Below are 23,226 nucleotides of genomic sequence, written 5' to 3' on the forward strand. Positions count from 1 at the left end.
CGAAGCCTGCACATTATTGCAGAAGCAAGCGCGACACAATTTGCAGCTGTTCCTTTAATTTTAACATCACTTTCTTGAATGCCACATGCGCCAAGGACAAGATAATAAACCACGGGACAGAAAACTCGCACTACTGCGTGGGAAAACCTAGTGATTTCGTCTGGCTTGTTACATGGCAACATGTTGTCGTTGGTACTCTGACATTTCATTAGAAGCATTTTTGTTGACAGCATTTAGCACCTCTGGGTACAATTCTGAATGATTTGTTACAGTGTTAGCTGAGGCATGCCAGTTTTTGTCACATATTTGCCTTACCAAAAATTTAGTCGTCTCGTCGCGGGGAGTTCTTACGAGGACATTTTATAAACAACTTTGACTTGGAGGCCGCCTAGGGGAAGATTATCTTTATTCAGATACTGGTCAAGATTATCGTTATTTCCCCTCTCAGATGCTTGAAGCCTCTCCTGCCCAAATTCCAAAGTTTGCCGAGAAGACTTTCCGTTGTTTGTTTTGCTGCAGGCGATAACACTCGAACCGATTTGCGGATCTGGCGTTTCCTGGAATTGCCTTTGTGGGAGTTGACTTGCTAATTTACCTTGTATCGATTCCTGGACGAATGAATACAGTGATCCAAGATTTCGAATTATGCGAGCTCAAGGATTACTAACGCGACTGGAATACTTCTCACATTTTAACTTTCTGGCAGATTTGTGCTAAGACTTCATCCTTGCAGTCCTTCCTTTTAGACGGATTGAGTAGAAATATAGCTTGATTATAAATTACCAAATTTAATTCATCGAGATTTCTCCGTTCCCACCGTGCGCTCGTTGTAAAGTTCATTTTGGTTCAAAGTTCACTTCCGCTACGGAAGGCCAAAGATTTTTTTGGTTAATTTGTGAAAGCCGATGACAGCACAAAATCTCAGTGTGCGCACTCAGTCATGAAAGGCCAAGTGGGCGGTTTTCAAAATCCAGGGGTTTGTCTGCAAGCGTTTCCTTCCTTCCTTCCCCTCCCCCTCCCCCCTCTTTTACTCGCTCCATTTTTCGCGTCGTAATTCTTTGCTCCCGAACCCCACAGAAACGCTTGCTACGCAGGCTAAGTTATTCCAGACAGTCTAAACTCGAGAATATAAAACATCTGGTGTTGGAATACTGCCGAGGTGACCCGATACGAACAATCGAATGGAACAATGGGCTAGTGAGAAACAGACAATGCTTCTTAAATCTTGTTCTTATTGTAACAACAATTTTGTTCTGTTGTCGGCGCGGCTACTGTATTTTCTTAAGAATTCACGAAAAATCTGAAATCGTTAGCTTACAAGATTTTATTTTCCAGCCAATCCACTAGTAAATATTACCTTTTTGAAGAAGACGTTGGTCGGGTTTATCAAAGGTCCTTCGCATGCCAAATAACCTCAATTATTTACTTACTTTGGATAACCACATGTAATTAGGATACACATGCAAAGTATTTTTGCATGAGTTTTACTTGGTCTACTTGGGGTTATTGACTGAACTAGGCTTAAATAAGCTTACAAACCTGTTACTCAAACCAAAAGACAGCTAACATTTCATGCAGAGAAGAGGAGGTTGAGATGATTGACATCTACCAAACTCAACTTCCTGCATAGACTTTCTGGCCTGAAGGTTGCCCATGAAAAAAAAAAAGCTTCTTATATGTCAATGCGTGCATTTAAATGAGCTTATTATAATTATGTGATTTCATGCACTAAAATGAGCTTATTATATGTGATTTCATGTATTTAAGGGCCCGTTTACATGGAAAGAGGATGATCCTAGTGCTAGGTTCATCCGAGCGCAGTATGTTTTCAGCTTTCAGTTTACGTGTGAAGGGTTGTATTTGGCCCCAGTGCTAGGATCATCCTACTGCTAGGATAATCCTATCTGAGAGGAAGGATGATCCTGGCGCTAGGAGTACCCCCGGACACTTAAGCGTAGTTTTCCGTTGCTAGCTTGCAATAGGCCACGTTCGATATATCGTTATTCTAATATGGCTCCGAGGCTTTCAGGACAAAGTTCTGTATTTATTGTTGTTTTCTTTGTATCCAAGTCTCTTTTGGAAATTGAGAGACAAAAGAAACTTTAAAAAATTACAACTTTGACCCGAAAGCCTCAGAGCCATGTTAGAATATTGATATATCGAACGTGGCCTATTGACGCAGCACGCAATAGATTGATCAAATTAATTTTTGGTTCTTCATAAAACTGTACGAAATTTCTGTAGTTCTGTAACAAATTTAAAAAAAAATTCGGAATTCAAGTAATTCGCCGAGACGAATCCGCGATGACTGAACCGAAAATTCAAGAAAATAGCGAAATATTTCACTGCGTGTCAGGGTTTCGTGTGGCTCGTGGTTTGCTGATGCACGATAATCAGTCGACGCTAATATAGGGGAATCCTTGTTTACAATATTTGGCTCATTAGCCTTAGCAATTCAGTTTCTGATGGAGCTACAAATAAATCAGTTCTAGATATTGACAGGCCATAGTTCGATTAACTCTGCCATTGAATATGAGCCTGATGTATTGAATACTTTTTGTGCAACACGGGTTTAAAAACTCAAAATTTTACAAAGAATGTATGAGCTTATTAGTGCTTTTGCCACCCAGAAATTTGGCAGTTTTTGAAAGACAATTTCTCCTCGAATATTACAACCAAAGAGGTAAAAATTTCACCATGTATTACGTTTCACTAGCTCTTTAGCTGCCTGGAGTCAATTCATATCTAACATATTTCCTTCTGTAAGCCAAGCCGTATGCAAAGTAGCAAAATGTAAACAATGACGTCAGCAGGAATCCCCCTATAATCTCTCGCCAACCAGAAAGAGAAGGGGTCTCCGGTGTCGGACGACAGTCCAAAGTACACTCGACAAACGCAACTGAATAAGAAACTTGACCACTAAAAGAACAAGTACAAGGAAACCTAATTGGTGAGTAGAAGGGAAAATTAGTAGACAACAAAGACGAAAAAATGAGTAGAAAACGGCTAAGGTCAACTTATCGCATAATTATTCTGAAAGCCGGTTTAAATGTATGCGTGTGTTGAACTTGATATTTATCAGATAAACAATTATTCTGTTAAGGAACCAAACTTTAAAACCATGCTGACAGTCCAAGTGTCCTCGATCTTCGAAAATGTCCAAAAGGTTCCGATCCGTTCCGTACAAGCCGAGGATTAAAATTAAACTTATTTAAGCGGGCGAAAAAAGGCTAAGTTCTGAACTAATATATGCGAAAAGCGTACGATTGCAAATTTAACACAAAAGGATTACGTAATGCAATAGGCCACGTTTGATATATCAATATTTGGGAATTGAGAGACAAAAGAAACTTAAAATATCTACGATTATGACCCTCGGAGCCATGTTAGAATATTGATATATCGAACGTGGCCTTTTGTCTCCTGTTCATTTGACTATGTAATATTTTTTAACTTTTTCAGTTAGATATTGAAGTCTCCGGGTACTCGCGCGGGTGTCTCTGACTAAAACTAGTAGCTACGAATACGAGTTACAAGGAGCTCAAAATTTATTAGGAATCTTTTTTTTTTTTTTGACAACGCCATACGTGTCCAGATACTTGTCGGCGATGGAAATTGTCACATATTTTCAATGGAGAGTGGTATTTAAACTTCTTGACGACCTGTCTTGAAGGTGTTTTATAAACTTTTTACTGACTTTGTATTAAATATAGAAATGCCTATTGGTTTAAAATTTTTTACTTTGAGCTTAATTATTTTCCCGAGCTTGAACACTGGCGGCACCCCATACGCCCCTAATTATCGACGTTTATTTCACTCTATGGTTGACTGACCTTGAAAGTATTTATATGTTTATTTGTTTATTTATTTATTTTTTATTACAATTTTACTGATGACATGATCTACTTTGACAACCTGCTAAAAAGATTATGAAAAATCACAATAAAAAAGAGAACAAAACAAAACAAAACAGCCGTTGGGATGGTAAGGCCACATCCAAGCTTAAAACAGCCAGATTAAAAGGATAGTATCACGGTTTGGTGCATGTGCAAGCGATAATGTAGTCCACCCAATTCTATTGTTAATAAACCAATCAGATACGACTAGGTAACTCGTGCGTCCGGTCCAGAATTAAACGTTCGGGCCAAATATTCGATGTTCAATGCTGAATTCGATATCTTCTGTCCAAATCCGTTGACATTTTCCGGGAATTTTGGGCATCAGTAATTCAGCAAACTTTCGTGTATCTGTATAGCTACAAAAAGGCTATCACTCTGCTTTCACAAAATTACAGTCTGTGATTACTGAAATACTTGTGGTTGACACGAAAAACGAAAATGTGCTTGATGCATAGAGTCGGAATGTACGAAAGGATGCTAATGAGAAATCTCAACTACATCGTTACGTTTTCTTGACTGAACGACAAATTTTCAAAGGCAAATTTCCCGCAAGAGCCATCAGCACGCTTCAGATTTTTTGAATGATTAACGTTGTAGGTTGGAGATGCGTCGAGCAGTGAAACACCCCCTTTAAGTAATAAAAACTACAAATTATGAAAGAGACGGTCAAAAATATTACCGTCCTTTTGTCATTTTTTGTACCCTTTATAGCCTGTCTCCAGATTTGAAGTTGTGTTTTTTTCTAAGCATGTGGAAAATAATTGTTTTAGTAAAATTTTTGAATATCGAGAACTACAGCATTTCAACAGGTTATCAGAGATAATTAAGCTTCACCAAGTCTTCGGTACTTCGCTCCGTTCTGCCTTCGTTGTGGCACTTGTTAGGTAACCAGGCCTCGGTATTTTGAAGCCCCACCCAGGCATTTTAGAGTGAAGCAAATAAAGGCAATAAGACAAAATATACAAACCAATGACGATTATGACAATTATTGAGAAAACAGAACATGCTTTGTTGACTAGACTTGCTATTCAGAACCTATTTAAAGCCATTTTATCTACTTCTGACGGAACTTTTCTTTTTTTAAAACCAAAAGCTGCAAGAACACAAAGGATTATGGGTGAGCACTTACTGTACAGTCTTGAAATTGGGAACAAAAACTTTTTTTGTGTACATATTTGTATTTATCACATGCATTTCCGTATAACGTTGGTTAAAAAACAATTTGGGCCTATGTGACCCAAATGCACACCTCGAGCTTGTGACAGGCCAGGCTGATGAACGTTTTGTTGCTGACATTTGGGACAATTTTCGATGTGGTAACAAGACTACTATTAGGGTTTTCTCCTAGAGCTTTGAGAGTCTATGTTTGACCTGCTCAGACTTGCAATAGTTAACAGACTACAAAGCCAAAACTATTATAATTTTTTGAATACTTCCTGGATGTTAAATTAAATGAAATATAATATTTATAATGACTATCTCACATTTCCTTAGCAAGTGGATATATGAAAGATCATAGTTTTGAACTGCAGAGAAAGCTGTAAAGACATGAATGATCACTACAGTTATGTAAACAATTATTAAGCAGGTGTAAATATAAAGCCTGAAAAAACTCTAGGCTCGAACGGGATTCAAACCCATGACCTCTGTGAATACTGCTGCAGTGCTCTATCGACTGAGCTATCAAGCCATTTGGGAGCTGAAAACACTGTGAGTTTCTAATATACCCGTAGATGGTGAAGAATGTACGTGAATATATGATAGATCATATTTTTGATTGGCAAAGAAAGATGTAAAGACATGAATTATCATCCCAGAACTTTATATGTATGTACAACTTTAAGCAGCTGTGAAATTAAAGCCTGAAAAACAGGATTCTTTAGTTTATTTGTTACCTTGCCCAACCATAAATCTGGCCATATTAAAATCTTTTATTTCCAAAAACCAAAGTTTTCAAAACAAAATATGAAAATAGCTGGAATTTCCAGAGGGGTTGATGGGAGGGGAGGGTGGTGGGGAGAAATCAAATTACCTTGATAATGAGGGAAAGGGGCTCTTTGACAATACAGTACAGCAACCTGATTAGCTGATATTTGTCACTGAACTACTAAACTACCTCGGCCATGTAGTAATTATCATGTTTGTTGTTTTCTCATCCCTAGCAGAAGATGGATTCAAGTAAGATAGCAGTCATTGAAGTGACTGATAGTTTCCTGTCCTGCCAGGCAGTAGAAGATGTGAAATCAGGTTCATTCCTGACTGATCTTTGGGGTCCAGTGTTAGATCTGCCAACTGCTTATACAGTCCAAGTTGATGAAAACAAGCATGTTCTTCCCAAAGGAATGTTAGCATATTTCAATCATTCCTGCCAACCTAATGCAAAGTTTATCTTCGAAAGCCGCAAAATCTCATACCCATTCCTAGACGCAGACCACGAGGTCTCCTGGTACGTGGTGGCCACTCGTGACATCAAGAAAGGAGAAGACGTCACCTATGATTACCATACAACAGAATATGACATGGCTGTACATTTCCAGTGTAATTGTGCAGCAGAAACATGCCTGGGCAAAATTAAAGGTTTTAGGTATTTGTTACGAGAACAGCAAAAAGTGAGGGCATGTGACTTATCTCCTGTTATAAAAAAGCTTTGGAACAAGCCATAACAAAAGTTCTGTGTGCCTCAAGGACAGCCTAAGTGTCCAACTGTACCTTTATTAGATGACTACAGAACCAAATGCATCTTCGTAACCGAACTTCAGAAACAATATGAACTTTTAAAAGCAATCTTTCCAACCTGGAACTTTACAACCAAATGTACCTTTAGAACCAATTTTTCTATAACCAAATGTTATACGTGTAACTAGGTGTACCAGGGTAATGACCAATTCTTATAACCAAATGCGTCAATATTTTTTCATTTGAGAAAACATGACAGTTTGTATGTCTGCACAAGACAAAACTTGGGTAGGTCAGAAGAAGAAAACAAAGCTTTGAACTCTATGTGTTCTTCTCATAATAAATGTTATAATTAATATACTTTACAAAACAGTCCTAAGAAAATACGCGTGCTGATTGGTTAAAAATCGATCGTGTTTCTATGACTCGATAGAAACACAAAACTGGCACGAGCTGTTGACGTAATGATGGCGTGAGCAAAGAGAATTTACACTTTGATAATCAAAGTTAAAAAGTTGTTTTCCTTTTTTTCGTCGCGGTGTTTTCTAAAAGAAATAGAAAACATGTTCTCCGTGTTGCTATCGAGTTATAGAAGCACTCGTAAAAGTTTGGGAGAGCTCTAAAAAGCTGTGGAAACACTCGCCTGCGGCTCGTGCTCCCACAGCATTTCTCATTCTCCCAAACTTCCACTCGTGTTTCTATAACTCGATAGAAACACGGTACATGTTTTCTATTTCTTAATTGCTACCTAAAGGTACTTTAAGTTGCAACTCAGTGTGCATAATCTACATAGTTAGCCTTGGGACATTACAGATACATGTAGATAAATTTGTCACTTAATTGATACCACACCTAAAAATAAAAAAATTAAAATATTCAAGAACGTTTTTTGTTTGACATTTGATCGGCACTGTGCAAAGTTATCTAATTTTATCGTAAACAGCTTTATTCCCATCTCGATAATTTATCACGCTTTCAGTCTGTAAGGACAAACTAAGTCATCACTGATATCTAAAAAGATTAAACACGGGCAGATTACTAGGATCGGCAGTTTGGATTTAGAATTTTGATGACAGTGCGATGAAACCATTCTTTAAGTTTGCCAATTCTCACTAGCCTCCCCCGCTCCTTCCCCTCCCCCTGCCCCTTCCCCCAAAACATTTCTTACTAGAATCCTAAAATGATTAATATAATCTTAATAATTTTATTTCCTACGGCGCTTCTTCGATTTGATGAGCTTCCTCTAAGTTGTGCTTCTAGATACCTTAAGCGACTTTTGGTCAATATATTCTATCCTACAAGTTTTTAACGGCCGGAAAAACGAGGAGTCGACGTGCATGAGGTTCCAGCGTTCGACTTTCGCTTCGAAAACTGCTCGCATTTTAGCACAAAATAGGCTTCTACTACCATTCTACCTCGTCATCTTTATAGATAAAGAGCGTAACAACATTTTTGTACAATGAAATTGCACATACCTTGTTTCTTTACGTAACCAGCACTCCATAAAAAACAAATACCATTTTGAAATTGCCGTCATCAAAGGGTGAAAGATAAGCGCGGTCCTTTCGCTCCCACATAATTTGCTCTGCAAGCTCTCTACCAACTATGGTAGGCAAACATTATTCCTCCACCCAAACGCGCATGGGTGCGCGAACACTTGTCGGCATTAAAAGGGTCTGTGTCGAGAACAGATGGCACTAGTAGAAAGAAAACGACGAATAAAAAAACGACCGAATTATATACCTCGCGCCCTCGAGGAGAAATATTTTTACACCCACCGAGCCGGGCGGGTGGTAGGTGTAGCAGATCATGTGGTAACGCGCTCTTTTCCCGCTGTGAATTGTTTTCTGTCGCTGTTGCTCTTTTTAAAACGATTCCCATGCTGGAACCCCATGTCCCCCTGGGGGTTTAACTCAAATGTTCCGACGAACATCCCTGACTTTTCACACGGGAGTTTCACCCCCACCCCACTCCCTCCCTTTCCGGCCTTACGTGTCTCACGTCGTCTTTTTTTTGCTACCTTGCTTGAAGAAGATACACGATAGGATTAAAAATATAACACAAACAGCGGTGATAAACATTTAAAAACATGCATTTTATGAACTTAACGTTTCGTATGCTAGAAACAGTCTAGCAACGTTTCGTATCCTAGCAACAGTCCCCCCAAAAGATGTTATTATTTTATTTAACAAATAAAGAAGCCTAAACCGTGTATTGCACTGTGATAAAACACGACGGGCATTTGAGAACACGAGGGAATTGAAGAAAACACGAGCCGCGGGCGAGTGTTTTCTACATTTCTCGAGTGTTCTCAAATGTTCCAAGTGTTTTATCACAGTGAAACACACGGCTCAGGCTTCTTCGTTTGCTTTATGATATAGAGGTAATATGGCGATAAACAATAAAACACGCTTTTCTATGTTTTATGCTCTGATAAAACATGGGTTTTTGACCAATCAGAGCACGCGCAGGGTCGACCTATCTATATTATAATACCTTATATAGGTCTCCATAGCAATTATATTACTAAGCGTCTAAAACCTTGTGTAAATCGTTTCTACTCTTTTGTCAATGTCAAAGTTATTTTTGAAAACACCCGGCGCATCAAATCCTTCTTCCCATACAAGGACCGTCTCAACTAATCACAATTATCCAAAGTCATTTATAAGGCAAGTTGCTGGGACTGCAATGATTTTTACATTGGGAAAACGAAGCGAAGACTTCACGACCAGAAAACGGAACATTTCAAGCCCTTTTCGAAACGTGATCATTCTTCTGCTATTGCTGATCACGTTAAAACAACTGGTCACAACATCAAATGGGACCATTTTCATATTTTGGCGTCCGGCAAGACTGACTATCATTGTAAGGTTAAGGAGACCTTGTTTATTCAGGAGTTGCAGCCAGCATTGAATGTCAATGTCAGCAGTGAAAAGCTTTTACTTTATTCAGGGTAAAGCTTTTCCATTTTGTCACTTTACAGACAGTTTCCGTTTGAAACGTCTTAAATTTCTACTGCAGATGTTTTCTGTCTAGGTTCCAGACCCCTACTGATACAGTATAAATAGCTTTTCAAAAATTTTAACGGTTATACTTTTGAAAATGTATGTTGACTAGCATACGAAACGTCAAGTTCATAAAATGCATGTTTTTTAAAATGTTTATCACCGCTGTTTGTGTTATATTTTTAATCAAGCTACGATGGCCGAAGACCAAGAGTTTATATTATACATGATAGGATACTGACAAAAAGTCCGACTCAAATTAACCACCAAAACAACTCATTACCCACAAAGTCTTATAAAATCCCAAGCAAAATGTTACATTTTCAAAATGCATTAATATACGCTCGGTTTACCAGTGCTTTTTAGGAGCACATTGGAGCTGTGCGACCCTCACTCATCATCTCCAAATGATTGGGCTTGGCAAATGTCATGCTTTGCCGTAGCCGGGAGTCGTTGGCATTTTACTCAAGAGGCCTAGGTATAAGCAAACTTCTAGTGCCTACGCTCCATCGGCAAAGAAAGGCGATGGTCTCTGCGGTGAGATTGAACAGAAATGAGTCACTGCAGATCAATTGTGGGCTTATGCCCAGGACCAGAAAGCATGTAACCCCTTCGCTTGGACTTAGCTACTGACCTGCATTGCCGGTTGTCATTTGCACAAAATGCGTAATTTGGTTTTCAGAGCCCGTGCGTGTTCGGTTAGTGGCGAACAAAGCCCAAACGCGCGACACTCTAGACAAAATCCTAAACCGGAACCAGAAACTCCTGGTTTTGGTTTAATTGTGCGCATGCGTCGAAGTTCAAAAACAAACTTTCGGAAGATGCTGGCTCACCTTCCAATATCTCCCAGAGTGCTCGATTTCTTGGTGCTGACCAAAATGATCGCGGCCTCTGGGAATGAAATTGCAAAAGGCGTTGAAACTTTTGAATTGCTTTTCAAATTTAATATCTTCGAGTAAGATCGATCCTTGACAAGCTTTTAACTTTGATTGAAAACTGAAAACAAACATTGTTGCGACAGAGATCGAGAGTATGGCAGGTGTGGTGAAAAAATAAGACATTGGCAGGAAGCGAGATGAATTGTACAAAAATAAAATATGACGAGTGCGGCTGACTGATAGAGATAAAATCAGATTTACTTAAAGATTGGGATAAACTTCTCAGCGCCATATTTTGATTTAGCAAAATCTGAGATAGGCATCGCGAATTAAGGATTTTTATTGGCAATGTATGAATCCTGTTTCTAATCTTACTTGTTAAGCGGTATCCTTTTATTTCTAAAACAATAACTCGTTCTAAGGCGCTTATTTATATTAACGCTAAATTCAACCCACTTCCGATAAATGTACGTTTTCTGATTGTTATTAATTGACACGAGGCCCAGAATGTGACGGTGAAACTCTTGAATGTAAATCTGGAGGCAATATAATTTTTAAATATATTATTTTTCTCATTTTGTGACTGACGCGTACGTCCTGCTAAAATCTCTTTGAAGAGGGATTGAAATTGAAATGTTTTTATCGGTGGTTGTGATTTTTGCTATTTTGGAATCATTTTCTTTGCTACATGGTGAGTTAATTTGCTTAGATTCGACACTGTAGTTATACGACTACTATTCTTGTTTTTAATTGCATTGACAACTTAACTGCTATGTGCGTTATGCCATTTTTAATAAGACGCCGAATACATCCTCAAGGATAGTTAGATTAAGATTTTGTTAGAATTCTGTCGTCCGCAGATCCGCTGTTTCTAAAAGAGATTCAATCACATCCGTGCCTCTTGTTGAAATTCCTTTTCTCGAGCAAGAGGGGATCAAATTCGTGGCTAAAGAATGGAGGAAAACGTTTCAATTATAAACGACAATTTATAGCCCGCATTTCATGTATCAAATTGAACTTCAAAACATATGCCTCCCTGCAGAATTGTTTCTTGTTGATAATTTACAATGCGATTCGCGCTTTGAACTGCAATACCAAAAATATTCATGGTCCATTTGGTCAGCAAGGAAAGACATTTGTCGAAGGAGCGTGTTTCCTTTTGAACAACCTAGCAAACCGCTCCGAATCATTGTACCAATTAAAAGCCTTGAAGAACCGTTCGCGACTCGCTTTATTCTAAAGAAGCGTACATGGGTGGGTGGTGAAGTCATTAGAACGTACTTCATGGCTAAAGATTTCTATTCCGGTAAACCCGCTACGCATGCAAAATAAGCAATAAACATGTTCATCGTAACATGTTCATGGTTGACATAGTATTTTGAAATTTGTCGAATCAGGTTTCACTATGTAGTGTGAGTCAGTAGCGGTCAACGCTAGTTAATTAACATAGGGTTAATTACTGACGAAGTTTTCCAACGAATGCATCCATCCAATTGAATTGCTTAGTTTTTTTCATGTCAAACTCAAAAGGAAAACTCGCAACCAACGGTAGAAATGAACGTATTTCATCACACAGCTTCCAATGAGTAAACTTCGAGTCAGGGCTGAGATAAATCTATTTTATGAAGTTTTGCCAAATACCGTAAACAGCTGCTTACAAGCCCCTCCTGTTACATGCCTGTCTAACTGTCAACCAAATAATACATTCGATTGTAAACCACCCCCCCCCCCTTTACTTTGCTAGTTTTAAATTAGCCTTATTATGATGTTTTAAAGCTTAATTACCAGTAAATGAAAAACCTATTTCCATCAACACAGCTATAGCTCGTTTCGAAACGGTTTCGGATATAAGCCACTCCGTTTGTAAGCCCATCTTAAACCCCTCACGAAGTTGTATAAGCTCAGTTCTTATAAGCGCCAGTTTACGGTACTCGCTATGAAACAAAATGTTAGCAAATAAATCACCTTTATAGACCGAAATGACAAAACTATAGCTTCATCACAAACAAATATGTCTTCCGGGCGTTATAATTAAAGGTGAAAAACAAGCAAGATTAACTTAACTTTGAAAACAGTTCAGCCTAACAGTTTTACAAAAACTCGTATCGCAAACCGTTTCAATCTTCATCAAAGGAGGCGTTTTTAACCAATTCAATGGACTGTTATTTTTTCCCAGGCGTTCCCGTTTTCGAGCCTGTTGGATGTTTCCAAGACAGCGGTATTTCACCTCGCCCCATGCCTCTGCTTCTCAAGGATTTCCGACCAGAAATGAACTGGAATAACATCGATGCTGTTATTAAGCAGTGCGCCGGCTTGACGCACAGCAAAAGCCTTATGTGAGTTTGTTTTCAACCTCTCTTCTGCATCTGTTGATCAACTTCAGTTCGTGTCTAAAACGTCCATCTCGACCTCGTTCCCAGGGTCTCCCATCTTTTCCGCACTACCCACACGGCACGAAAATTTCGATTTACTCTAAATTTGATCCTGATCAAAGTCGAAGTCAAATATGATCATAGCTTTGATCCAAACTTTGACGCGCGTCAAATGTGTGTCAAAAATGTCATGGCTTTGCCGATACATTTGATCCATGACAAAGAGGAGGGCAAATTTGATCTTAACTTTGACTCCACCTTTGACCCACGTCAAAGGGAGAATCAAATATCTTATGGATTTGCCATACATTTGATCCCTGCCGAAGGGGAGGTCAAACATGTCAATAACTTTGACTACAGTTTTGACGCGCGTTAAAGGCGTTCAAAGACACCACGGCTTTGCATACCTTTGATCTCTTATGTCAAAGGCGTTCAAAGGCGGCATGGCTTTGTACAACTTTGATCCTACGTCATGTCATGTCAAAGGCGAGGTCAAATATGGCCATATCTTGCGAGTCCGCTTTTAACGCCCTAATAACCTGCGTTTTCGTATTTTTTGCTGTTTTAACGATAAAATGAAAGCTTGCTTTTTTGTCAATGTGTATTTTTTTAATAAAAAAGTTTTCACTTGACCTGGAGGTGGCACAAGGAAACAACTCGAAAACAGCGGGAAAACGCGGCTGCCAGCGGCTTCCCGCATTTTTCTGGCCAATCGGAATAAAGGTCAACGAAGTCGGCTGTGAGGAAAGCAGACATTTTTCTTCATTTGGCTTCATTATGGCGGCTTTGGTGAAATTTTCGTTGTGTTTTGGACCAGGAAAAGGTAAGTCTCTGAATTTCGTTCATTTGTTTTCAATGTTCAGAGAATAACGGAGTTTAAAAAGTAAATTAAACGCAGCAATGGCTACATAAAGAGCTGTGAATTGCGTATATTTATGGCAAGGCAGATCCTCGGCAGTGAAAGCAATTTGGTCGAAGGTTAATTGCACTTGACTGAATCACAGTTGAACGGCAAAGCTCTTCGTTAAGAAAGACCAAACTTTATTTTCAATTCACATATTCTTATTTACAAACGTTGACAAAGATAATTTTTTTTTCTCACTCAGTCAAGTCTTGTGCATTAAATTGAAGTGTCTGTCATAGCATAGATTTTAGCATGATCAGTGCTTGAAATAAACGTAACTTAATAATTAAGCTTAAACTTAACTCTATTTCCGTATAAATGGTTGTGCACAATGCCTCTGGTAATTTCTGAGCTTAAACAATTCCCTTGAAAGAAAGCTCATGTAAATATAAAGGAAATTTGCATTGAAGGAAAAACTCAGTCAGCCATGCATGACAATCCATCACGACCTGACTTAATTATCATATTCATTATACCATTAAAAGAGTTGTTGACTCTGAAAATTTAATCTATGGATAAGTTTCTGCTTTTGTCTCTAGTTACCATTCTATTGAAAAAAAGCTCTGTTTGTTGCCACAGTTGAAGTTATGATGATGTTTGTTCATTAATGTTGATAAATGACTTCACTGGGTTGAATTTAACAAATTGCATGTGGTTTAGTGTGGTCTGTACTCTTATCGACAATGATACGCACCATCACAGTGGTCAAAATGTTGTGGACTCACGAAGCGCAGTTGAGTGAGTCCACAACAAATTTTGATCACTGAGATAGCGAGATCAGTAGCAATTGTAGTAAAAATATGTTTTGATATTTGTTGTATCAGGCTTATGGATCAGTCATTTGGAACTCCACTATCTCCTACCCAACCATCCCCCCTGTTAGTAGGTGAAATTGTTACAATGTTTGATAAAAAATCAAACTTGCCATTAGTTGCAAATTAAAAAGCTGACCCCATAATAATATTATTATGCGACCTCTCTGGACAATACCAGTAGTTTTAGAGTTTCATGTCTCGGTCTTTTGAGCAGTAGACAATTAAATGCCAATAAATATGTGACTAGTGGAAATTTGCTTATGAATGTTGTTTTTATCCTTCAGCTAGCCACTCTAGAAGAACTGAAGAAATTAACAGAATAAATTCTGGGAGAGGATACAATATACAACTCTGTAGCTCATAGTCAACTCAGATGCAGTTAAATCATGCAATGCTCCAAAGTGTGCAAACATCAGAACATTTTGGTAAGTAAAAGGCTGGAATATTCATTTGTTATTTCTATATGTTGTAGCATAGACCATCTTATAATTTCTTCAGCCACAACTTTTAATATCTTTTTCCAGTAAAGAAAGGATATAAATAGATTTTGAAAACCTGGCTATAGCTTATTAATGTTATTTTAATTGATCATTTTTATTACAGTCTCACTCTGTGAAAAAAAAAGTTGTTTCCTTTTGGTTCATTTAAGGGCAAGTAAGGAAATGTTGTCTTTCTTAAGGGACAAATACATCAACTGGCTCACCTGGATGAAAATTAAGTAATTAAAATGTTATTGAAAACATGCAAGGGGTGGGAATCTTTTTGGTAAATGAATCAAAGTTGCAGAATGTTGCAAACCAGTCTCAGGAAATGTTGGTTTTTGACTGGTAAAAGCTGAGTTTTGAATCTACATTTTGAGTGGTTGTCTGCAATATCGACTGTTTTGGTTTGGCCATCAGGTTTCCAAACCAAATTTTTCCAAGCAAAATTAATAATATGATTAATTCATAACTATTGATGGGATCAGTAGAAAATTTAAGGCGTAGAGGATTTGATAATAACTTAGTAAAAGAAAATTGACAAAGACATTTATTTGCTTTTACTCAATTTAAAATTTTGTTGGCAAATTTGACTGGATAATAGCCATTTCCCTCTATGAGATGCGGCTGCACTGGGAATCATAGTGGTTGTATTCATCATCTTGGACTGGATTTTTGTTTCAATGAATGAGCCATGCAATTCCATGCAGGCATGTCCCATATTTGTTAAATCATTTAATTTCAGGAATTTTTTTCAGTGGAAAAAAGTGTACAAGTAGTTGCTAACTGTTTACTAATCAAATGTGCAATTATTTTGATATGTTTATATGCTCCTTTTCACATAATATTATGATCTACAAGGAAAATAAGGAAAAAGATTACGCCACTGAACATGAAGAGATCTGTGGAAATTACACAGGAACAGCAATATTCCCAAAGGTGTGTGTATTCCTCATTTCTTGTCACAGTTTATGTCAGATTTGTTGATTTTTAGATTGCTATTCTGCAACCATAAAAGATCTTTGTTGTAAGAGGTCTGTAAGATGTCTTTAAGAGACAGGCAGACAGATGGACTGGTAAACTGGCTCTAGGCTTTTTATTTATTTGTGCCAAGCTGTACACTTTTAAAATGACCCCAAGTCTTTGTTCTCTTATGAAATTGTAGCTGGGGATAACCCTTGTTCAGCTGGTGAAATTAGTTTGTTAAACTGGCTCTTAATGACATACCTGTGTGACCAAATCTCTGAGTAGAGTGGAGAGAAATACAGAAAAAAGGCTACTATTGACAGAAGCACAAACTATTCGAAGGAGGAGTAATGATCTGATTGGTCACGTTTTATTAATGTGATATTAGCAAAAACTATAGGCAAACTTTAAGGAATAGAATGCCAAGATTCACCCTTAATATTCATTTCCAACGTTTTTGTCTGTTTGCTTCTGTTTAGACAAATGCGGACAAGCAGTGGTCGACAGGATGGACTTATCCAGTGAAGATGCATTGATTAATTTCGTCAACGCCTTAGACTTTGTCAAAATGTGTCTTCCCTAGAAATAATGGGGATTTAGTTGGCATTGACCCCCAACAAGGCAGTTTAACCACTTTGATGAGAAAGAAGTGGAAAACACTGTATTCCATTCCACTTATAATGCAAGAATGAGCAAGTGCAAGAAGCAGAAAAGGAGAACTGCCAAAACATAAGGAGTTCCATGCAACGGACTGTACGTGCCATCTGGAAAGGACGCTTATACACTAGTTGACTTTTGTGCGAAGTTTGCTATATCTTTCCCGAAATTTTGCGGTTGTCCTCCCTATTGTCTAGTCTGGTCTAGTAAATTTAAGGAACTGAGAATTTAGCCGTAGTACTTCAATGTTAGATAAATGCACTTTGTACCATGGAAGATTTGTTGACTGTTGTTTTCACGATAGACAGAACAATGTTTTCCTTATGATCAGTCTCATTACGTGTAGTTTGAAACCAAGCCTGTAACGTGGCTTTTTGAAACCTGAAGCCCAAAACATTTATGTAAGGTACTTGAAGGTATTTACTCTTGATAAAAACGGGGGGGAAAATTGAAACTGAGATGAAGTTGAACATATTTATTTTCTTAAAATTAGGCGCAATGATCTTTCCGGGCCGCTTTTCCGTTAACATTTGTCAATAGTTTGGTACAAAATAACCTTATTAAAGCTGATATATTCTTCAAAACATGTCAGACATAAATCAAGAGTACGGATCTAATTGCATCTTTCGTATGCGGAGCTACAAAGCTAGTGTAGTAAGCAGAAAAAAGCGTATGAGGTGGATCGCGCGAAACGTGATCAACGGTCACGCAGCGCGAAAGAGGAGCGCGAGCGAGAAGTTCGGGCGAGACGCGCGAGCGCGGAACGCGCAGAGTACCTCTGACAAACCTTTGGCCTGCGTCACAGGCATCTTCGACCACGTCTTTAGCAAACCTTTGACTCGAATCGCAGACAAATTTGATTACACTTTTGACCCGCCTTTGACAGTGCGCAAAGGCGTATCAAAGGATCACCTTTAACCCTAAAAACACAGGCGTTCAAAGGTGAGTAAAAACGGCCTTTCACGCCTTTGATTTGGTGGTAAAGGTTTATTCACAGATGATCTTTGATTCGCGTCACAGATCGTCAAAAGCGTGCAAAGGCGACCTTTACAAAACCTTTAACAACACATTTGACGCGCGGTAAAGGCGATTTTTCGTGCCGTGCCATACCGGAGCTCCGGTGAGAGAACCTGAGAACGAGGTTGCGTCTATCTTTCTAATTCTAAATCTAGCTATTTTTTCTGCGAACCAGATCAAAAGTAGATTCCATTCTTGATTGGTTGTTCGATGGATTAATTGATTGATTGATTGATTGATTGATTGATTGATTGATTGATTGATTGATTGATTGAAGGTATGACTTACCGTTTGACTGACTGGTTGATTGATTGATTGATTGATGGATTAATTGATTGATTGATTGATTGATTGATTGATTAAATGAACGAACGAATGAATAATTGATTAATTGCATAATCGATCGCTTTTTTAAATGGTTGATTCTGATTGATTGATTTATTTATTGAATGATTGATTGATCGATTGATCGATCGATTTATTGAATAATTCTTTAACCGGTTTCTACTTTCAATCTGCAACTTGATTAGTTTAGCGGGAAAATAAGCCACAAACATGTGGCAGAAGAGTAAGCCCTAAGTTAACATGTCTCAATGGATGTTATTGTATTTGAGCCCCCGGTCAAGTATTCTTTTGTTTTTAAGGAAAGAAATACATTGACCTTTTCGGCTGGTTTGTATGTCAAAACTCTGTCGTCAGCAATTCCAGAATGAACAGTATAACTCAAAACGTAACAGCTCCTGAATAACCAGGCGACCATAACTTTGCTACCGTATTGACCGTTGATCTAGTCATCAATGTTGAAAATATTTCCCCAATCGCCCAAAAATTTACTACTTACTGCTGTGGTTTCCAAAAAACGGAAAATGTTTGCAAAAAACAATCTCATTTTACAAATGCAAAATTTTCGTTGTTATGGTACACCAGACCCGGGTTGTTGGAAAGGTGTATAACGCTATCCACCGGATAAATCACTATCCAGCGGTTAGCGTGGTTTGTTTTGTTAACACTTATCCACTGGTCTGGATAGCGACTTATCCGGTGGATAGCCTTATCCAGCCTTCGAACAACTGGGGCCAGCTTGGTCTCCATGGCGTCCTATGAAAACTTTCTGTTAAATATTCATCACAGGAATTTCTAATTCTCTTTGGTCTTAGTTACTTTGGGCTCAAATATTATGGACAGTGCTGGTCCGGAGCAACCGCCGGAAAAACGTACAGTCGAGACGGACCAGCGGAAAGCTGTGTGAGGGGAGTAGGAGTTGAATCTACTTTCTTCGTGTACAAATTTTACGACTATAGTTATCAAGGTAAGGCTCAACCTCGTTCCCAGAGTCCTCTCTCTAGCCTCGAGAAAGTATCCTGGTTGCGGCTGGTCACGTGTCTGCTAGATTTTAGCAGATTCCAGAGATGTGATTGAAGGGAGGGGCTGAAAAGTTTAAGTTTGTCTCAGCACTGAGCTTGCCTACTGAGCTCAGTAGGGAGTGGAATTTGTAACCCTCCCGTTGTGGATCGGCAAAAATCACAGCGAAGGCATTGACACTATCGACATAGGAGTTCAGTGCGTTCAATGTTCGGCTAACAGGTTAGCTCTGCATTTAGCTGAATTTTCCTCGTCGATAGTTGGACGGTCTTTGGAATTTGTGGCAGTGAAAAATTTTGGCAAAGAACTCGGAAATGACGACCACCACAATAAATGGACCGCGCGGTGAATTTAATTTTATTTTTCATTCGGCAAAATCACAACGAAGGTATTTACTCGTTCCGTTAGAGTTAAATACGTCGTATGTTCGCTGATAAAGATAGTTTTGAATTTGATTGAGTTACTCTCATCGACAGTTTGACGGTCATTCCATTCTCTTGTGGCGAAAAAAATTTACGAAGAACTTGAAATCAACAACGTTTGCGCGCTAAATATTAAAGCTTGATTTAGCTTAAGCTTATATTTTTCGATCGGCAAAGTCACAACGGCGGCATTGATGCATTCGTTTAGAGTTTGATACGTCCAGTGTTTGGCTAAGAGACTGACTCTGAATTTGATTGAATTCATCCAATCGAAAGTTTGACGGTCATTCGATTCTCCTGCAGTGATAAATTTTATAAAGAACTGGATAACAACGACATCGGCCGCGCGTTTGCAAAATCCAACGGCTTTCGTTTCAAAACTGTTTAGCGGCAAGTCCAATTTTCGATCGAGGGACTAGCTTCTCATTAAATTGAATGCATCCCAGAGAAACTTTGACGGTTATTTAATTCCTGTGCTGTGAAAAACTGATTGAACTAATCCGAAGTAGGCTGTTGACGGTTATTTAAAAAAAAAGTAGTGAAAAATAAGCAAACTTCCCTCTCAGTCAACATCTCATACTCATAGAAGTTCAGATAGAAAGGAAGCACCGGTCAGGCAGGATCTCTGACAAATAACTTACTTAACTTTCAAAATAACGTCTGTAAGGCAGCGAAACTTTCACTCAATAGACAGTGTTGACAAAATTAAGTTGAGGACCCACCCTCAATCTGTGCGGCTTTAGTTGGAATGCATAGACACGTGACCAGCCGCAACCAGGGTACTTTCTCGAGACTAGAGAGAGGACCCTAGGAACGAGGTTGGGTAAGGCTAGTGACTAGTGGGGTCCTTGAAGTGCCTTGGCGTAAATATTTGTAATTGACATTTAAGGTGGCTGGCAACAGTTTCCAGCACTTTCAGCAGTTATACTTTGACCCATCAATACTACCTCTGTTAAACATCAACTGATGTTACAATATTGGTATCACTCGAAAGCCCAATCATTGGTAAACAAGTTGTGGCATCATCAGGGCATAATAGGTTATCATAGGAACTGTTAAAAACACCCTTATTTTTAGCTTAGCTTTATTTCTGCCCTTACCTGTAAACGTTAGTGTTTTAATGAAAAATTGAGCTTGGCTTGTTTTGTAGTTCCCGGATGTAACTCGGCATGGAAGGCTCAAAACGACTTCTGTTTCATCGTGATCTCAAAACACAGTTCAACCTGGAATGAAATGAAGAATTACTGCCAAGAAAGCGGAGGGCAGCTGATGCATGCCACTGATAAAAGCACTTCTCGGTTGCTTGAGCAGTTTCTGTACACCATCCAATTGAACTCAGAAAGTTCTTCAACTCAATGCATAGTAACTGGACCTGCAAACACAAGCTCCTTCTCGACACTGCCTCTTGACAAACAATCTGTATCTAACAGTACAACGCATATCTGCGCCATTAGATCGTCAAACCAGTGGAAATTACAGGGATGCAGCGTTAACAGCTGTGATGAATTGTGCATTGCACCAAGAGGTGAGAAGGGTTCCTACATCATGGTAATTTTCTTAAGTACCACCTGCATCAGTATGCTCATACTAACAACTGAACACAGTGGTAAGGTATGTAGATAAAGTCTGCATACGAGCCAAGTGGCCCATCAGGCCAGCACTTATCTCCGGTTTCTGTAGGAGTATTTCTACTCCCCCCCTGGATGGGATGCTAGTCCATCGCAGGGTTACCCCCAGCCTTACATTTGCCAGTACCCATTTATACTCCTGGGTGGAGAGAGGCACTGTGCGTGAGAGTTAAATGTCTTGCCCAAGAACACAACACAATGTCTCCGACCAGGGCTTGAATCCGGACCGCTCGATCCGGAGTTTAGCCTACCAACCATGAGGCCACCGCGCCTCCACAAAACGCAGTGATGGATCCAGGAAATTCAAAGAGGATGCATAAAGGCTGACGCTACAACTTAAGGGGGCATGCTCTCGGCCCTGAAATATTCAAAAAAACTAGTTGGCCCTCCCTCTAAATTTTGTCATGGAATGTATTAACAGTCAAATACCTTGACAAGACAGATTTATGAGAAGATGAAATTCAACATTCATTTGTCATTTAACCTGCGTACCTTTTTAGTTACATCGTGTCAATTATAACATTCTGTTTAAACCACACACTATTGCTTTGTTTCAATAGTTCAGCACAAATTTCATTTCTTACATACAGACACAAGTCCTGTGGCTGGAACTTTCGTACAACACGCTACGGACTCCGCCGTAACAGGTCACGTGATCACAAGTATGTTGGTCGATGATGCCACGGCGTGTGCGCGTGAATGCCTGCTGTATCGTAACTGCGCATCGTTCAACTACGAGTACGTACCGACAGCCGGCCGAGAATTGTCGAGTTCAGGAATGACCTGTGAGTTGAATGACGAAACAAGGAACAGTCACAATGTACAACTTCGCAAACGGCGCGGTTATAACTATTATGAAAGATTACAGATGTAATGTTAGTTTTCCCCAGTTTGTTGATATATAGAGAGAATTATTGTGTACTTGTTTTTAGTTTTGCATTTTCTCTCTTTCTTTTAACGCATCAGCGTTGAGCTTTAGGATTAAGTGGACAGCAGCCTTGTTTACTAGAAACTTTATTTGTATAGTACCTCACTCTCTCTCGTCTCCTTCTTTCTTTCTATCCCCGCTGATTGTTAGGGAATCCCTGGGATAACTTGTGACCGTATACAGATCGTCCGATATGTGAAGGGGTTGCCTTTTGGACCAATAACATGATGACATTCCCGCCAAAAATACATTTCCGCCAGTCACAATCACAATAGCCCTTTTTTACGTTTTAACTTTCTAAGAGTATTATATAAGCCAAGACGTCGGCAAGGTAATTTCGTGAAATTTGAGTTGCAGTTCCCACCTAAACTTGCCTGGCATCCACGTTGGATCACATTGTAATTCAAATGAGAGCAGGTTATCGTTAAAAAGACTATTTAATAATCGAATGCTATTCTTCCCCGCTTGCGCTATCGGCTACATTTCGTGCGCTTGCCAGAACTTGCATGTTTTCTCCCACGTACATCTGATTGCATCTTTTGGTTCAAATCCGATTGAGTTCAACGTATTTCAAGGTGTTTTGTAGTATTTTCTGGCTCTATAATGACATTTTAATATGGTAAAAAGGTTGAGCAACTTTCTAGCCCTATAATTATGTAATAACAATACTTTGCGATGATAAAATTTCAAAACACCTTGGTCATCTGGTCATCTCTTTCTCTTAAAATTCTGCTTTACCTCATCTTCAAAAAAACACATCATCGAAAGAGTTCATTATTTTTATCTACTATCTTTTTTTTTTTTTTTTTCAATATTCAACTCCTCCCAAAGCTCAAATAAGAAAATGAGCTGTCATAGTTCTGCTTTATCTGTTGTTCACCTCAAAAAAGACGCCAGATAAAATTTGACAAGGTAAAGCTTATAAATTATTTGCTCCCTGGTGTTATGCCCTTCCCGCCCCCACTATTTCCGAAGAATGTTTGGCTTACACCAGTGCAATTCTCTGTACCTTGACCTCTAGAAGAGCTAGCCCAATTCTGCTCATGCATTCTTGGCAGTCACTTCAGTATAATTACAGCTAGTGAGGTCTTTCGACATAGTGCGGTATGTTTATATTGATTGTTTTGGTTTAAGTTTGTAACAGTAATGGTATTCCGGCATTAAATTAGTGAAATCGAAATCCGGTGAAAAACCATAAAAACATAAGAGGCAAATCTT

At 38.9% G+C, this 23,226-nt stretch overlaps 2 protein-coding genes and 1 long non-coding RNA gene across 3 annotated transcripts; all 3 read left to right on the plus strand.

Annotated features, from left to right (window-relative positions):
- The first annotated feature begins 2,767 nt into the window (after nucleotides 1–2,767).
- Nucleotides 2,768–7,458, plus strand: LOC110066872 (uncharacterized). Its single transcript, XM_089274346.1, has 2 exons — nucleotides 2,768–2,950; nucleotides 6,062–7,458. The coding sequence occupies exon 2, from the start codon at nucleotides 6,068–6,070 to the stop codon at nucleotides 6,560–6,562; it is 495 nt and encodes a 164-aa protein (XP_089130472.1). The 5' UTR covers nucleotides 2,768–2,950; nucleotides 6,062–6,067; the 3' UTR covers nucleotides 6,563–7,458.
- Nucleotides 7,459–10,984: 3,526 nt separating this feature from the next.
- Nucleotides 10,985–22,707, plus strand: LOC110066896 (uncharacterized). Its single transcript, XM_020774151.2, has 5 exons — nucleotides 10,985–11,149; nucleotides 12,635–12,794; nucleotides 18,826–18,977; nucleotides 20,603–20,977; nucleotides 21,671–22,707. Exons 1-5 carry the CDS (start codon nucleotides 11,092–11,094, stop codon nucleotides 21,952–21,954), a joined length of 1,029 nt encoding a protein of 342 aa, XP_020629810.2. The 5' UTR covers nucleotides 10,985–11,091; the 3' UTR covers nucleotides 21,955–22,707.
- Nucleotides 13,137–17,235, plus strand: LOC149103427 (uncharacterized). The gene is made up of 4 exons (XR_016202225.1): nucleotides 13,137–13,653; nucleotides 14,834–14,974; nucleotides 15,890–15,967; nucleotides 16,474–17,235. It is a non-coding gene; the product is annotated as an uncharacterized LOC149103427 (long non-coding RNA).
- Nucleotides 22,708–23,226: the final 519 nt, after the last annotated feature.

This window comes from Orbicella faveolata, unplaced genomic scaffold (assembly GCF_042242905.1).
Source record: "Orbicella faveolata isolate gen_17 unplaced genomic scaffold, um_ofav_v1 contig_35, whole genome shotgun sequence".
NCBI classification, from domain to species: domain Eukaryota; kingdom Metazoa; phylum Cnidaria; class Anthozoa; order Scleractinia; family Merulinidae; genus Orbicella; species Orbicella faveolata.